Source organism: Dermacentor andersoni, chromosome 1, assembly GCF_023375885.2.
Source record: "Dermacentor andersoni chromosome 1, qqDerAnde1_hic_scaffold, whole genome shotgun sequence".
NCBI classification, from domain to species: Eukaryota; Metazoa; Arthropoda; class Arachnida; order Ixodida; family Ixodidae; genus Dermacentor; species Dermacentor andersoni.
The window spans coordinates 70,639,641-70,657,695 of record NC_092814.1 but is presented as its reverse complement, the minus strand read 5'-3'; the positions used below and the strand labels follow the sequence as shown (position 1 = coordinate 70,657,695).

Genomic DNA, 18,055 nt, shown 5'->3' with positions numbered 1-18,055 from the left:
CTCTAGTGAATGCGGTGTTGCCTTAGAAACGTGCCGTAGAAAGTTATACTGCGGTGTATATCGGTAATTATGACCATGTAACTTACAGAAGTCGCAGTTTCACGAGTAGCGAAGTACGTTTCCGCTACATTTCTTCTGCGCACACGCAGAGCCATCTTGCGGCAAACACAGAAGACCCCCTCCTCGCAATGTACGGCGCTGCCCCGACACGTGGCGCGCCACTCGCCCCATGATCGCGTCCGCCTTCATGGCGCGTCGGGGCCCGGCTATCTGTGCCGATCGCGACGTTTGGCTGGCGTAGCGCGTTTGAGTACGCGGTGCGAACGGGGTGCGATAACGCTATCGCGTTCCACTCTTGAAGGCGAAGCTTAAGCGTCCTCCAATTTTTTCTGTGGCCGTGTGGCCTCTTCGCCGCTTGTCGTCACCTTGAGTGCCACATTTGGTCGAGCACGCGACCGATTCGCCAAGGAATGTCAACGCCGACGTTCGGTCAAGCGAAGTCCTGGAGGAGCAGCGTTCGTCACTTTGAACGCGAATAGTGTATGCATATAAGGATAATTGAAAAACAAAGCTTTTTGTGCGCGAGCAGGGACGAAGAGTAGGAGCAACACAAGGACGAGCGCTTTTTAACAACTGGTTTTACTTTTGAAGAACAACCTGCTTAAATATTCACAAATCTGCGCGATCTAGTCAACAGAGCACGTCTATAGCACACATAACACTTGTGATAAGGCCGACTCGCACTTATGGGAAAACAAAACAAATGTGCGTATTACCAGGTCAGTGATGGTGACCGTCGGTTCCTTGTTTTGGAAGCCGTATGTGAGCCCAGCGGAGCGGAGTATACAGGTGTCCCAGCTAACTTTAGCCAGAGTTCAAAAATATGCAAATGCCACGTAGCTGGACAGAACAAAGGTAATGTTGTTTGCCGTCGCTTAAAGATACTCAAGTTATTTTTCATCCCGGCTAATTAGATAATTAGTCTTAGTTAATCAATCAACTTCTCAAATATTATAATCAGATGAGAAGTGTCAATGAGAAAATTGTAGAGCGACACCAAAAAACTCCCGATACAACTTTCTGTTGCTCAATACGTGTTACACAAAAGTGTTCTACCGAGCGTGAACGAAGCCCGCAAATGCACGCAAAATTGCCGCGCGACTGGCCGCTCGAGGCACTTTGCACGTGTATTCGTGGGCTTCTTTCACGATCGGTAAAACACTTTTGTGTAACACGTATTGAGCAATGTAAAGTTGTATCGGTAATTTTTTCATGTCGCTCTACAATTTTCTCATTGAAACTTTTCATATAATTATAATATTTCATCGAGAAATTGATTAACTAACTACGACTATTTATCTAATTAGGTGGAATGCAAAAAATAATCTGAGTATCTCCAAGCGACGGCAAACAACATTACCCTGGTTCTGTACAGCTACGTGGCATTCGCATATTTTTAAACTGGCTAAAGTTAGCTGGGACACTCTGTATAGGTGGGGTACTCGCCGAGCAGTTGCCAAACAGAAAACGTCCGTAACAGTCACCAGCAAGACAGCTCTGAATTCACTGTTACGATGTCAGTAATCGTGTAGTGGAAAAAAATATATTATTTTTTCTCGTTATTTTCACGTCACGGCTTCCTCCAATTTCAGAACACCGATGAGGCTTGCTTAGTGCAGGACATGTATACGTTCTTTTCCTTATTGCTTCAGACAGCGAACAACACTTGGACGCACCTTTACTGCTGGGCCACACAGGCACGTTTCTGAAAACGACTGCGATTCTGTATTACTTTCTTGCTTCGAATATAGCTGAGGGTCACAATGGCTAAGCACTGTTTAAGGTTACTTCCTATTCAATGAGGTTCGCTTCCATTACACCGAACGGTACTCAGGAAGATGCATTTACAAAGCCACGGACGTGCACCGAAACCGCGCGACGAAACGCCGTCGACAGCGTAAAAATAGCTCAGTCTGCGACAGCGTCCATGAGATCGCGCGCTTCGGTCAGTCGACGCCGTGGCGCTATATTTTTCGCATTTCCAGCCGGAGCTGCAGACCGGAGCCCGCGGCCGCAGCGGCGCGGACGTCCCCTTCACAAGAACGCCGGCTTACGAAGAGGCGCCAGACTACGGGTCAGTGAGGGGGGGTCGGAGGCAGAGAGGGCGATATTCTCCGTTGCGGGGCGGCGGCCATTCCCGCGTGTCCACAAGAGCGTCGGCCAGCAGGTGGGGCCGCAGCAGCAGCAGCAAGAACCCCGGCCGGTATTAGAGGGCGCGTTCCACCATCTCATCGCCTCGGACCGCTTTTCGCGGCGGCGGCTGCATCGGCCGGGGCGGTAATAGCCGCTTTTTCCCCGTCCTTCTCCCGGTTCCCCCCTCCCTCCCCCATTCCCCCCATTGATCAGCGGCGCGCGCTCGCGGGCAGCTCCCTAATTAGCGGGGCCGCGGCCCGAGTCCCCAGGAGCGCGGGGCCCCGATGCATCATCGGCTGCGCGCCTCGGCCGATCAAAGCGAAGCTCGGCGAGCGCGCGCGCGCCGACGCCAGACAGCGCGCTGCCCAGGCGCGCGGCACTGGCCCGCTTGATGGCGAACTCGCGAGACGGAAAAAAAAAGAAAAAAAAAACTTATGAACGGCGCGCAATGATGATATATCTATCACGTGCATACTCAGCACTACTATAGTCCGAGTGTACACGGCTCGACTGACACGTTAATGGCGGCCTCAAATTAAATACAGTCAAATCTGCGGCTGAGATCTACGGTTTCTTCAGTGCGTCGACAAACTCACCTAGAAATCGGTGTTTTCTCCTGCCCGTCTCTTACTCCTACGTAAGAGCGCTTGCCCAATGGCCGCTGTTGTTCTTGCGGCCGCCACTCACTACATAGCGATCGGCATGGTAACGAGACATTTAGAAATGGTTTTAGGCGCAAAAAAGTAAGACACGGACAACAGACACGTACAGGCGCACATATTCTGTTGCCTGTGCCTTGTTTTTTGCGCCGAGAACCATTTCTCAAAGCCATGTACCAACAAGACCGACAGCAGACGTTGATAACGAGAGCCGCAGCGATCGTCAATCGTGGACTGCACGCAACTACGTAAATGTTTTGCGAAACACGGGCCCGAGTTAGTTGAGGTTGTGCAAAACTGCTATGGCCAGCGCATGCTGCTCAACTGTTTACGTGCCGACGCCACATTGCGGAGAAAGCTTACTGCACCAGAAGTGAGCATGTGTCATTTTTGGCCGACTATGCATGACTTATATCAGGGCCGTTCTGTGCTGTCCGAATCTTGAGCGCTGTTATTATATCGCAAAATAACGTCAACAGCGGAATTCCAGCAACAAATGTCACTTTACAATGTTAAACTAACCACAACGTAAGCTCTTTGCCAAACGGTCAGAAGCATGCTTCCCGAAATCTTACGTTATAGCCACAGGTACGTCCTACCAATTCATTATCGCTCTACGAATCCAGCTTCCGGAGTGAAACGATTTGCCTCAAATCATATAAGCACAGCATACACATATTATAGTCGGAGGCAAAAGCCGAAGTGAAATTCACGATGAATTTCTTTCATTAGAACTGTTTGTCAACAGCTCCGCGCTGTCGCTAACAGTATGCATCACTATCACGATTTGTCGGGGTCTGTTCTCGCTAACCGCTCTATATAGCGTATACTGTCGCAGGCGTTCCTACATGAAGTCGCAACCGTTGCACGCGACTTGCGACGTCTCTTCGCGACACGAATGACTGAACAGCCAGCCTACACACCACCTTTTATCAGAAAACTTTTCCGAGTTACAGGGGAACCGGCCGCACAGCACTTGCAGCATATACGGCAGCCGCTTAATTAGTTGGATGTCTCGCGTAAATATGAAAGCAGAACTTCAAAAGCACGCGTTCGAGGCGTCTAATTAGTTGGCGCTGGCCGGCAGCGTCAGCGCGTACCTTTTCCATCCGACGTGGCACTATACTAAACCAGAGGGCTGTTCAACGCACTATGTGACAAAAGCGGGCTTCATTACTAGAGAAAGAGAGAGAAAACAACTGAACAGTTGCATCTACACAACGTGGTAGCTATACGTACGGGTCATTAACGGTCAACTCTAGACTAGGATAGATTTCTTCCTAGTTTTTCTTTTTTTTTTCGTTTTTTGTAATCACCGATCATCGAGGTTTAACCCTCCTTTCAATGCATTCCTTTACGTTTGGCCGATTCGGTTCAGTAAATGTTCTCGAAACTCACCAAGTTCAGCGTTTGGCCTCGCTTAGAATGCGATGTTGGTTCATCTTCACCAATAATACGTGATCTAGAACCGAGCAGACGCCGTGAAAGTCCACGACGTCTCACCTAGCTCGTGCAGAAACTTCAAGGTGGCGTCGCCACCTGTCCATCGTGTTTGCGCCTTTCCTAGCTCACAGAACCTCTTCACTCGGTAAGAGAGGCTTTTCTTTTTGGTACAATAAAAGGGTAATTTACCAATACAACTGAAATCGTTTTTAATAATAATAATAATAATAATAATAATAATAATAATAATAATAATAATAATAATAATAATAATAATAATAATAATAAGCAGAAGAAGCCTGTTTTATGCCCACTGCAGGACGAAGGCCTCTCCCTGCGATCTCCAATTACCCCTGTCCTGCGCCAACCGATTCCAACCAGCGCTCGCGACTTTTCCTAATTTCGTCGCTCCACCTAGTCTTCTGCCGTCCTCGACTGCGTTTCCCTCTCTTGGTACCCATTCTGTAACCCTAATGGTCCAACGGTTATCTAACCGGCGCATTACATGACCTGCGAAGCTTCATTTTTTTTTCTCTCGATGTCAATTAGAACATTGTCTATACCCGTTTGCTCTCTGATCCAAACCGCTCTCTTTCTGTCTTTTAACGTTATGCCTACCGATCTTCGTTCCATCGCTCTTTGCGCGGTCCTTAACTTGTTCTCAAGCTTCTTTGTCAGTCTCCAAGTCTCTGCCCCATATGTCAGCACTGGTAAAATGCACTGATTGTACACCTTCTTTTTGAATGATAATGGTAAGCTTCGAGTCAGGAGCTGACAATGTCGGCCATATGCGATCCAACTCATTTTTATTCTTCTACGAATTTCCTTCTCAAGATCAAGGTTCCCTGTGATTAATTGACCTAGGTAAACGTACTCCTTCACAGGCTCTAGAGGCTGACTGGCGATCTTGAACTCTTGTTCCTTTGCCCGGCTATTCATTATTATCTTTGTCTTCTGCGTATTAATCTTCCAACCCCACTCTTACACTCTCTCTGTTAAGGTCCTATTAAGGGCACGTTAAGGAGAACCCTTGGGTCAAGTTAGACGGGTAAATTACACTTATGAAATGACAATTACGTAAGTCTTATCGTAACCGGAAGCATGGTAAGCCACAAAGAACGCGACAACGAAAGACGAGTACATGGAGACGCCACCATGACATTCGCGCACCAGCTTCAATGTGAAGTCATAGAGCCCGCTTCGGCAGCTTCGGGGCTGTGGCGTTGCGTCGCTGAACTGGAAGTCGCGGATTCGATCCCGGGCGCGGCGGCCGCATTCCGCTGGAGATCGCAAGACGCCGAACGAGCTGGCGCCCAACGAGCGGACGTAAACAATGCGATCGACGTAAACAGTCCTCGGAATACTGAAGAACGAGCGGCCTGCAGCGGCGGCTAGGCAGCTGCTACCAGAGTCGGCCGGAGCAGCCAGCCGACTTGCCACACACCGTACTTGAGCATTACTTCGGCTTGGTGCATGAATTCAGAGAGGCAGAGCGTGCCTGGCCGTGGGAAAGGCGTTCGCCATCCGGCGGTTTGCAGGGCATACTACTGCTGGGGTCATCACCTCCAAGCGACGGCATTTACATTAACGCGATGCGGATGAAGTGGATTCCCAGAAATGCGCCATACGGCGGTGCTCGACTGTTATATACAAGGGATCCTAAGCGTAAACCCAAAGACCATGTGTACGGCCACTTGTTACGAGAACAAACAACAACACAGGCATAGCAGTTGTCACACGCCGATCTATGTCTGCGGGGGGCGGACGAAAGCAGGAGCGACCAATTATTGCTGTGCTTGTACCGCGGAAGAGATTGCTGCCAAGTCAAGAGCAATGAACAGCTACTGGGAAAGAGTACTGCCAAATTCCGGACCAATGGACCAATTCTGGGAAAGAACTGTCAATTGATTGGAAGTCACTGTGCGCTGTAGTTTGAAATAATATTTTAAAGAGAGGATCTAACATTTTAAGGAGCGAGTGGAGTAGGTTGCGGCAGATAGGACGGGGAATGAAGATCGGACCAATTTCCATGCTAATCGGGAAAAGCCTTGTAACTGAGCCGAGTTTAGCAGAACAGCAGTACTGTTGCGAATAGGAGTCCGGAAGCGTAAATTGAACTACGCATAAGATCACCCAATAACAGTCGCATAAAGATTCACAAATCTAACTGGGATTAACTGTAAGAACGCTCGTGTCCATAGATTTCAGCACATGCTAAAGAAGCTCCGGTGGTCAAAATGAATCCGGAGTGCCCCAATACGGCGTGCCTCAAAATCAAATCATTGTTTTGGCACGTAAAGCCCCACAATTTAATTTAATATTTTAATAAAGCCGAAGCCTTTAACAGCGACCGCTCGAAACAAGTTAGTTCTGTATAAGTACAGAAGGATTACATTTCCTTCTGAAGTAGGCAAAGACTTAGCCCGGTTCCACTGGATGAATCTGGAAGCTCAAGAATAGCCCACATATGCGAAAGCATCATTATCCCTGACGTCGCAAGTACGTCAATGACGCGACAGTTTGGGCGCGAAATTGAAATATGAAAGTTTCACATTTATTTTCTCCTTAATAATCGACCCCTTTTTATTTTTTTATCAGCTTTACAGTAGTAATTTAAAACTAGTTCTTACATTGTACTTGTACCCCCATGGACGAATACCAGCGGTGTAGGGCTGTTTCGTCCTACACCACCAGAGTTACCTTAACGAAGGTCTCTTTCTTATCCAGAACAAGTATTGAGTGGAATAGGCTTTGTTCTCAAGTCTTCACAAATTGTCAATTCAGCCTAATCTTTTCAGCAATGACTGGAAACGCTTTTTACACAAGTATTGTATAGGGTATTTGTACCATATTTAGTGTTGTACTGTATATATTGCACGGAATATTTCTGTGTTCTTTTCCCCACTCCTGCCACAGCCTGACGGGGCTTACAGTATCGTAAATAAATAAAAAAATAATTGCAGCAGCGACGGCCTGAGACACAACGCCGCAAACGTGCAACAAACACACGCCAAAATATTTCACATTTCCCACGAAAGGCAAACACACAATGTCCCGCCGAAAAGCACAATTACACAGTCACATGGCAAGGCTACCATAGCGTGAGGGAAAACGTAACCTAGCCAGTGCCACAACTTTGCGGGCACATACAATGGCCCAGACGAGGTAAAAGACAACAATGTGACGCGAAGCTAGGGCAACCGCAAAGTATGGAGTGACATTAGCTAGATGTCTATGTAACGCATCAGGCAATGAAATTTATGTCTCTAGGTTTAACAAAAAATGGAAGTCCTGAATTGAAGTGCCTGGACGATGCAGTGTTCTCATAGTTTACATTGTACAATAATAGTGTTACTTTCAGCACGACACTGCGCGCATGCTTGCCCAATTTACGCAGCCTGAACGTACCGAGAACTCAGTGCGAAACGTTCACACATGACAAAATATAGGCCGTAGAAAAGATGGAGCTTACTTTGATTTCATTCCAGAGACGACGCCAGAAGACTGAATGTTCATTCAGACTGGAATGTGGATTCAGTCCACAGACTGCATCTTCATTTATGGACACCGGGTATGCCTATCATGTTCTTTTGTTTAAATATTTGCATATCATTGTAATAGGCTCACACTTCACCAAAGATGCCCTCCCTCCACCTATTTTCTCTGAACGGCACTGCACATTCATTTTTTAATGCAGATCCGACGCACTGTGGTAATAAATGTAATGCGATACATATTGTTGATAACTGGCAATCTAGCACTGTCTGGGATTCCGCAAAGTGCTACCAGATGGCACAAGGCGTCCGTGTAAGGCGAGACAATGGGTGTGTGACGACAACGGCGAAGCGACGACGATGGCACGACGACTGATTGTACCCCAGCGAGGAAGCGTTACAACCTGTTTTTTGCGGCCTGGGCCGAGACCGAAGGTGCTACAATGTCGTTTACGTCTCAAACCACTAGCTGCCACGAGAGAGAGAGAGAGAGAGAGAAGACCGGGAAGGCAGGGAGGTTAACCAGACGCACGTCCGGTTTGCTACCCTGCACTGGAGAAAGAGGGTATGGGGATGAAGAGAGAGAGAGCACAGTTTCGCGCACAGTGGAAGGTTCGTACCGAGTCTACACACGGTTTCCAAGACCAGTCGACTTGAGATATTTCAAGAGCGCTTTCGTGGCCTTCTGTGCCATCGACGCGAACGGCCAGGGTCCAAGGATCTTCATTACGGAAAATGGTCTAGAGTCCAGCTGGTTCAGTGCTATCCGGAGAACTTCGTACTCGACGTCGTATTGGGGACAGATACATAGGATGTATTCAATGGTTTCTGTGGTTCCGCAAGAGTCGCACATGGGCGTATCCCCCATTCCAATGCGGAACGAGTAGGCCTTCGTAAATGCCACCCCGAGCCAGAGGCTCGGGCTAAAATGGCGCCCTCTCACCTTGTTGCTATGCGACTTGCCGCACGCCAAAGACAGCGATAAACTTGTCAATTACTCATGCGTTCCGTTTCTGCGTCTGTAGCCTAATGAAAACTGGCGAGAACACACGTTCTCACACTTTTATAATAAACTTGTTGCTACGCGACGTGACGGACATGCCAGTCGTTTCAATGCGCTATAGTTGGCGTTGGCACGAAAGAAGTATGCACGCGTCTGGGCCTAACGGGCAGAGTGAACATTTAAGTGAGCAATAGGAAACCCAGATCCAAAGCACACCATCAGACAGGCAATCTTTATTGGTTGAAGAGGCTCGAAGCGAGGAAGGACAGGAACCTACCTACCGCAAAGTGCCTGCAAGGAATGCTTCGAGCTTATAGCGTTTTAGTTTACACTTACCGCACAGTGCGAGAGCAGCTGTGCACTTTCGTGAATTTCACCAGCTGCAACGCTGTAAGCAGTACAAACGACGTAACGACTTCCCGTGCTCCAGACCGGAAAAAAAAAAAAAAAACACTCCGTAAAGGAGTTAAGAAAGCCGCTCGTCCTCGAAACTCCTAAACCGCTCGGCAGACGAGTCAGATCAAGTTCGGAACACGTCAAGTTACTGTAGTCTTCATCATGTACGTGCTCTTTCCGAACTAAACGTGGCTCAAACAGCGTTCGTGCGTCATCGACAAAACATTTCTCCCTTTTTTTTTAGATGGGAACAAGAAAGTGGCGTCGCATCCATCAATAACGTCGTCGTTTTTTTTTTTTTTTATTGCTCTGCTGAAGCCGACGCTCGAGTTACAGTGAACACGCAGAAAGTGCGACCTTGTTACCAACTCTTCCGTAAAGCCGCCCAGCGAGAAAAGAGGAAACGTAGCCTCACGGGCGTTGAAGGAAAAGATCGACGAGCGTGAAAATTCACACAACGCGCGGCTCGCCTTACGCGCGAGCACGGGCGCAGTAAAGAGAGCGTGAAATAGCGGGCACTTCGCGGCCTCAACGCCAATCGAGACGGCCTCTTGCGCAACACTCCGTCTCGAGCTAAACGCCACGCCCGTGTTGCAATCATCGAATGCACGTGTACTCGAGCTGTTCGAACGGGCAGGTGAACAGAAAACTTGAACTGCTAGCTGGAAGCGCAGTATGAAACGCTCTTGTTAACCGACCAAAACAGTGGTAGGATGACGCGCGTAAAGCAAGCACGAGAGTAAAACTGAACGCTGCAGGGAGCTCTCCACATTACTTCGAGAAGGACGGCAAAACACCGTAGTTTTTGTCTACGTTTAATTCGAAGGGAGTACGGCCACACACCGGTGAAACGAACAATAGCTGCCGTGAATTATATGAAAGCGCGATCACACAAACCGCAAGGGCCAAGGGTATTTTAGTTCACAAGAGCAGTGTTTGTGGAAAGTAGGTGAATAATTATTTATATATCGGTGCCGTTTATGGTTCTATATTGCGGACTGAGCTCGAAGTGACCTGCGCGTTCGTGCCTTTCATTCATGGAGAAGCGTTCACCGTACGTTAGAATGCAATTAATGTGGATACCGATTTCTGCAGTGGCGATGACAGCAGATAGACGTTGACTAAGCGCTTCGTCACGGCAGCCTTATTTTTATTATCGCTTCTTTATATTGATTTGCCAATTTATCTTCTGCTATAAAGAGAGATAATTATGGAGCAGCCGAAGTATTGTCTATCTTAATCTCTGCACAGAAAACCATAAAAAAAAAACGAGAAAAGTTAACAGTCGCTTAGACATACGCTAAAGAGATGAAGGCGAAAGCCAGCACGCTCACGAGACATTCATTACATTACTTTACATTTCTCATTCGAATGCATTGTTACTTCCTATTACTTGTTTTCTCCCACCAAAGGTCATGGGTTCGAGTGCCCTAATTAACTCAACTTAAGTAACCGTACCTTAATCAACATCGCGCTGATTAACAGCAGAGATCGAGGTTTCAACTCCCCCCAAAGGTCGTGCGTTCGAATGCCTTGATTAACTATAACTTAATTAACAGTTGCTTAATTAACTTCCACTTAATTAACACTAAATGTAGTGGGTTCGACTCTCGACCTTCACGATGTCAATTACGATCCAACTTGAAGAGGCCGGTTCGCCCATATCTCCATCTTGGATCGTGGGTTGGGGTGCCTTAATTAACTTCGCCCCAATTAACACCACTGCCTATGGGTTCGACTCCCACAAAAGGTTGAGGGTTCGACTCGTGCCAAAGGTCGAGGGTTCGAGTGCCTTAATAACTATATCTTAATTAACTACGCCTTAATTAACACCACAGGTCGTTAGGTTTGGCTCCCACCAAAGGTCGAGGGTTCGACTCCTTACGAATTTTGGTGCCATAACGCCGGACATTGGATTTTTCGGCCCATGAGCCATCTAAGGCTTTCGCCTTAGTAACGTGTAGTGCCTCACACCCATGCACCTCATGCACAGGAACGCTGTTGGTTGACACTCTCAAGGCCAGGTTTAGACGCACACATATTGGATAATCACTCACAAAAGTGGAGGGCTGGAGAACTATACAACTGTATAAGGCAGCGCATATCACGCGCCACGCGGAGGTAGCGGTATACTTGCCTTCACACTAGTTGCCGGCTATCTTTTTATGTTTGTTACAGTTATAAGTATGTGATCAAACAGAAATACACCGTTAACGACCTCGCTGAATTAAACCAGAACGTTTCCTTTTGCTGCAATGGCGGCCTTTTTGGACACTTTATCCAAGGAGACCCGCATTTCTCCAATTTTATCTCAGCTCGAAATGTAGGCGCGTGCCGCTGCAAGCCATGTGAGATTTCATAGGTCCTGCAGTCCTGCAACTAGCAGGTGGCGACGAGCCTTGTCACTATGCGCTCGTTGACAGCACGGAATGCTATAAGATAGCACTAATAGCGCGACGAAGACGAAGGGGAGTGACACAAGATTCGGCACCTTGTTCTAATAGAACGGGATGAATTCGGTCTTTGTCTTGGCCTCCCCAAATACGTAGCGAGCGCGATACTATACCTGGAAGCGCGAGTGCATTCGTTAATGGCTATAGGTTGTGCCGCCGAACCAGCCCTGTCTATACAGGAATTCCGTGTCGGGATGCGGCATCATTCTTTAATGTCTATTGGCCCCGCTTTCACACGCCACAGGTGATTTTTGCGCAGACACTACTCGAGCCCTTGAACGTTTAACTCTATAACTCCCGAAAATTCCACTACCGCCTCTCTAGAAATTATTTTCGACAACGTCTAGCCGAATAATGCAAAATATTCACACCAACGCTATAACAGCGAGATACCTCACAAAGCAATGAAAAGGCAGGTGTAGGGAATGTTTTCTTATTGGCTAGATTGGTCCTACTCGATCAGATTTCCTGACTTTACTCCTATCTATCAAGCAGAATTCTTAGCTGTAGTTCTAGCACTGCGCATATTGAACCCTTCTCATTCATCAGTAGATATTACCACCGACTCGCTCTCTCTATGTCCATCGCTTAAAACGTGCGGTAACTCAAAACTTTTGCAAGCATTATATCTACTGGCTCGACCTCATTTGCGTTTCCATCGTTTAATCTGGGTGCCTGGGCAAGCAATTTTGCCATTGAATGAGTGTACCGACTCATTGGCAGAGGCTTCCTTGGGTGGCCCTGTAGTTTCTGCCCTTCCCCCGACCGTTTATATCACTGCCGCAACGTTTCGGAGATTAAGAATGATGAACGAGTTGTGTAAATCTAACCTGGCCTCACATTGTGACTACCACCACCTAACTGCCCAACACATAGATCAGCGGTTACATTAACGAGGCCAAGCTGCCGAATTCCGACACGAAATTTCTGTATAGACAGGGCAGGTTTGGCGGCACCTCCTTTGTGTATACAGTGCAGGGAACCGGAAAACACTGACCACTTTCTCCTTGCATGCCGAATATTTTCCCCAGTACGAAGAATTCGGGTGCTCGAGGTCCCTATAAACAAGCTTGGCCTCAACATGAACGTCCCCGTCCTGCTTCCTTTCGGAGCTTCCACGGTGGAGTACACTTAGCAGAAAGTTTGCACAGCGATGAAACAATACATTCTTGACGCCAATCAGCTGCCTTCCTAAAACAGTAAATTATAATTATTTTCACATTTTCCCATTCACTTTAGCATGTTGACTGTGCCACTTTGATCACCGAGCAGAATACGTCTTCCTCTAGCATTTTGTCTTTTTAAACTTTATCCATCCATTTTCTCCAAACTGCCCAATTCGTGGCCGATGCCCCACGGTGGGTATGTGCCTTAACCCCCTTAACCCTTCCCTTTGTGCAGGGTAGCCAACCGTAACTACCTCTGGTTAACCTCTCTGCATTTCTATGCACCTTTCTCTCTCTCTCTCTCTCTCTTGTGCAGAGGAACAACAACGACGACAACAACGCAAGCGCTGTCAATCTATTAACTAGAGATTCGTTCCGGAAAAAGTTTTTATGTAGTATAATATACAGTGTACTGCACATATGAGTTTTACAGAATAGGACTTGGAATAATAATAATAATAATAATAATGATCACTCAATTAAAAATCTACCGATACCAGTAAGTCACTCAACTGGCACCTAAATGCACATTTCAATTCAATTCAGTTTACTGAACATCATTACATGATCTATAAACAAAATGATGCTCTTGTAGGCCTACTGAGGACATGGCTGTCAAGTTCAGTTTCTCTTTTGTAGAAGACGCGCATCGCGTATTGCGCGTCTCGATCTGTTGGTCAGGGTGGCGGAACAAAATTGTGCTTGCGAATCCGACAGTGTATCCACAGTCGCCGCAATGCATTACCAAGTGCAAGGAACAGACAGGACCTTTCAGAGCGTTTTGGCGTAGCTTAACCGGCGCTGCGTCACACATACACATGATCGCAAGAGAGAGGGATGCTGCAGACAACACGAGAGGAGCTGAGCACGAACTTGCTGGCATGCTTTATAGAGCAGGGATATTTTGCCTGCGCACACTGTTCAATGCGGTCTGCCGGGCGTACACGTCGCCCACTTTGTTCTTGGCTGGTCCCGACCTGCATGGCATCAACGTTTTTTCAGTCGGTTCCTTACCCATGGGAACGCATTGCCACGACTGGGGGACACACTGCACAATCCGCGCGCACAATAACATTATTTCGCCACCCTAATCGACTGAGGCGAGTTAATCGAGGCGCACGACATTGCGCAGTACGAACGATTATCTCATTCAAAGACAGGTCGATGCATCCTCGAGGCACTCGGCATCGCGTACCACACTCAGCATGGAGAAAAGATGGCGGTTCAGGCCTCGGTCCGCGACCGCCTGATCATCCCGCCGCTTCCCAAAAACATGCACCCGACGCACCACGCCGCGAGACGCAACAAACGAGCAAGAGACCTTCAGAAGAAGTTTGGCAACAGCAACGAGGCGGTGTACGTAGACGCTGCGCGATATGAAGGAGAGAAAAACGCACACGCGATCGCGGTTGTAGACCGCACGGGAAAGTGCCTCGCGAGCGCTACAGTGACCACGGGACACACGGAGGCGGCCGAAGAAGCCGCAATAGCCCTAGCACTGGCCACGGTGCCTAGTGCTGCGATCGTGATCAGCGACTCGCAGGCAGCAATCCGCGGCTTCGCGCGCGGTCGCGTCTCGCGGGAAGCGGTCCGCATACTCCAAATTTATGACGACGGCGACTCGTCATCGCCCTCGCAACCCCAAAATTCTACAGTCTTCCTCCTCTGGACCCCGGCACACACCGATGTCCCGCTCGCGGGCAACGAGGCGGCCCACGCCACGGCTCGAGGTCTCACACGCCGAGCCGCCGCAGATTATGTGGCCGCCGCCCCCGCCCCCGAGAGCGGGGCATCGGATCTGCCTGATCGGGACACTACAACAGAAATGCGGCAACAAGAATCACAATGGGCGTGGGGCGATCGCCTGACCACGTTCAGAGATCTCACCCAACACTACAGACTCCAAAGACGCACATTCCCGCCACCACACGACAGGTTAAATAGGAATGAGGCCGTAACATTACGCTTGCTCCAGACAGGCAGCTACCCTAGCCCCGCGGTCCTACATCACATCTACCCAGGTTTATATCCAACAGATGCCTGTAAAGCTTGCGGACAGCGAGCAACGCTGCGACATATGCTGTGGGAATGTGCCGGCAACCACGGTAATGGGACCACATCCGTTCGCGACGCGTCCGTAATCGCGGCCGTTACCACAGTACGGGAAGCCTCGAGCTCGCTTCTCCCCGACGCTGCCCCAGCTGCGGGGCCCGCCGGGGACCTTCTCCATCGGCGTCGCCACCGCTGGGAGGCGGCTCTGAAAAGTTCAGAGTTGGCAGACCAGCTCTGGGCCGTCCGGCAAGCCAAAGATGCCGCCCGAGTCCAAGGACTTGGAGCCGCCACCTGAGGCCACCACAACGAAACTGCCGGCCATTCATTAATAAAGTTTCTTCTCTCTCTCTTGCCATGTACGAACGGCAAGCCCAAGCTGCGTCAGACAGTCCTCAATGGCTCTAAAAGAGAAACGCGCATCACTTTCAGATAATTCCGTTAGGTGTCAGTTGAGTGCGTCGCTGGTTTCATTGTTTTCTCTTTCCTGAGTAATTTCCCTCTTTTCTGTAAAACTGATTGCATAGTTTCCTTGTGTCGCTCGCCTTCGTCCTCGTATTCGCCGCGCTACTAGTGTCTTTCTCTCTCTCTCTCTCTCTCTCTCTCTCTCTCTCTCTCTCTCTCTCTCTCTCTCTCTCTCTCTCTCTCTCTCTCTCTCTCCTCTTCAACGAAATCCTGCCTGATGGTGTGCAGGAAAGCAGAGCCCACGGGCTGAAGGGCAAAATATCGGCGCGCGCGTGATGGCAGAGGAGAAGCGGCAGCAGGCGTGGCGCCTCTGTACTCACCGGTCTTAATCGCATTCCTCGCTAAGCAGAAGAGGAAGCGGGTGGCGACTGGCCGCCGCAGGGCTCATGGCGGGCATCGTCTGGCCAGCCTCCCGGAATGCCGCATGCCTGCACCACGGGGGCAACGGGTCAGCTGCTGCGCACTTACACACACGCTTTGTCAAGAGAGCGAGCCGAAAGTGGCGGCCGCCAAAACAGTGAGGCGGAGGCTCGGCGGTAGCTGCTACACTTGCCACCCAGGAAAAAAAAAAAAAAAAAAAAAAAAAAAAAAAAAAAAAAAAAAAAAGAGGGAGTCAAAGGCCAGCTACCGAAGGCATCTCCACGCAAGAGGCCTCCGTGGTAGAACGACCCTGCGTCAGTTATTTGCGCCATGCTGCCCGCGTCGCTGCACAGAAAATTTGCTGCCAGTTGAGACAAGTCCTTAGCCTCCAAAGGGTTTTGTGAATGGTTAACCGCCAGTAACCTAATGGCTAAAGGGTAAAGAAAATCAAACTACTGGAGGCAGAAGCTCACGCCTGGCGGTGAATAAGGCAGCATACTATCATCTTAACATTTTGTTTTTGTCCCTACGTGATTGCTCTTCCGTGATATATTAACCTCCGTACACATTAAGTGACTGTCATACACATTATCATATTAAACGCAAAGTTCTGCACCGCTGCATGAGATCCGACCACTCACTTTCGTCCATTAGAAGTCATTTCACGAAGTATGAAACACTTCAATTCCTCGAGTACTTATTGATGCACTCTTACTCACTCGAGCTGTCTCCTTGTCAATCACCCCTGTCACTAACTCACTTCCTTTAAATGTAACAGTGCAGTGCAGTGAATAACGAAATGCTTCGTTTTAGAAAATAATCTGCCCCGGGCTATGTATTCGGCTATGTATACCACCGCATATATAGCTTTATAGCCAGTTTTCAGACGTTCCTTACCCTAAACATCGTTCGGGGAACAGTGCATTGCAAATACATTTCTGCCTCACAGCAATCACGCCATATAAAAATGGGGCATAACGCCGTTTGAATAACGTCGTAAGTGCTGAGAAATGTTCACTATAGTGAACCCTATATATAGTGAATGGCCACTCGTTACAAAACAAGGCATAGTATACTATGCCTTGTTTTGTAACCAGTGGCCTCTGTTAGCCTGTAGCACGTTAGCCAGCCGACCACATGTATAATCCTGTTTAACGGCCGCCTCCTTCCTTCTGACCTTATATCCACATCTGCTTTCTTAGTATTTGTGTGTAATACTAATATTGTTACCAATTTTGTCGACTTGAATGATTCCAATGTATAATTTATGCTTTATAAAATAGATTTACCCACTCCTGCCATGGCTTCCAAAAGGTAACCGGCAGTAGCTGACAAAATAATAAATAAATAAATTTAATGAGTGAGCCATCCCAGTGAAAGAAGTTCGCAAAGATCAGTCACGGCTGGGCTTCGAACGGTTTGCGAGTGTGACGAGTGGAGAGGTCAGAGTTCAAGTAGCGTCATTTCACTACTTGTGCGTACACGTCTCCCTCTTACGCCTTTCTCAACCCTTTATCTCTTATACGAAAGTATGGTAAGCTGGAAGGCTAACCTCCCTATTTTGCTTCACTTTCTTTATCTCTTTTCACAAGCAGGGAGATGGTGTCTCTTACAAAGTTAATGTAAATTTATGTTGACCTCCAGAGCGTATTATATAGACCGCCCTACAATCTGGACAGTACTAAATTATTAATGCACCACGGTTTTCAGCGTAAATAAACAGCATCCCATCAAAATTCGGGAAATTACATAATTTACAGTGATAACCAGCATGCAAGATAGCATACATCCGTCGCTATAGTATATAAGCCGCTGTACTTAAACAGTGGTCAATTAGAGTTCGAGAATTGGTGCCAAGAGAAGGGAACCGTAGTATAGGGGACGGCAGAGAACTACGCTATCTGATCAAGCCAGGAAATTCGCTCACAAAGTTAGTGTTAGCTGGTACATGATCGCGGTAACTGAAGGTCGTTGGGAGAAGCCTTCGTCTTGCAGAGGACATAAATGGGATGATGATGATGATGATGGTCTCAAGGAATAAAAAGCGAATCATAGAGACTCGTATTCTCTGCGGCACCCACAGGTCGCGGTCACTGAAAAAGTCAACATATTCTAAATGGAAACGAGCAAATTCTTACGGTCTTGTACCGAGAAAACCAACGCCCACGCCGAATCTTACCTTATATGTCGATGAGTTGCTTTCTTTGCACAAATCACCAGGGCCCGAATTTAAAAGCTTCGCACAGGAGAGCGCCTGATAACGACGAAGAAGCGGTCAATCACGTCATCGCGCTTTATACAGTTTCATGAGGAGTCAGCAATCTTTAAAATTCACAAAATGTGAGTATTACTCCATTTTTTCTTCTTGATAAAA

The 18,055-nt window shown here is 48.1% G+C and overlaps 1 protein-coding gene across 4 annotated transcripts in view; it reads right to left on the bottom strand.

The window, feature by feature from the left end:
- LOC126543093 (LIM domain-binding protein 2-like) overlaps positions 1 to 18,055 on the bottom strand; it is a 331,870-nt gene that overhangs the window by 202,334 nt on the left and 111,481 nt on the right. For all 4 annotated transcript variants that reach the window (XM_050190234.3, XM_050190233.3, XM_050190235.3 and 1 more), the window contains exon 2: positions 15,642 to 15,749. In XM_050190234.3, coding sequence (XP_050046191.1) covers positions 15,642 to 15,656 — 15 coding nt within the window. In that variant the 5' untranslated portion in view covers positions 15,657 to 15,749. The remainder of the gene's footprint in view (positions 1 to 15,641; positions 15,750 to 18,055) is intronic.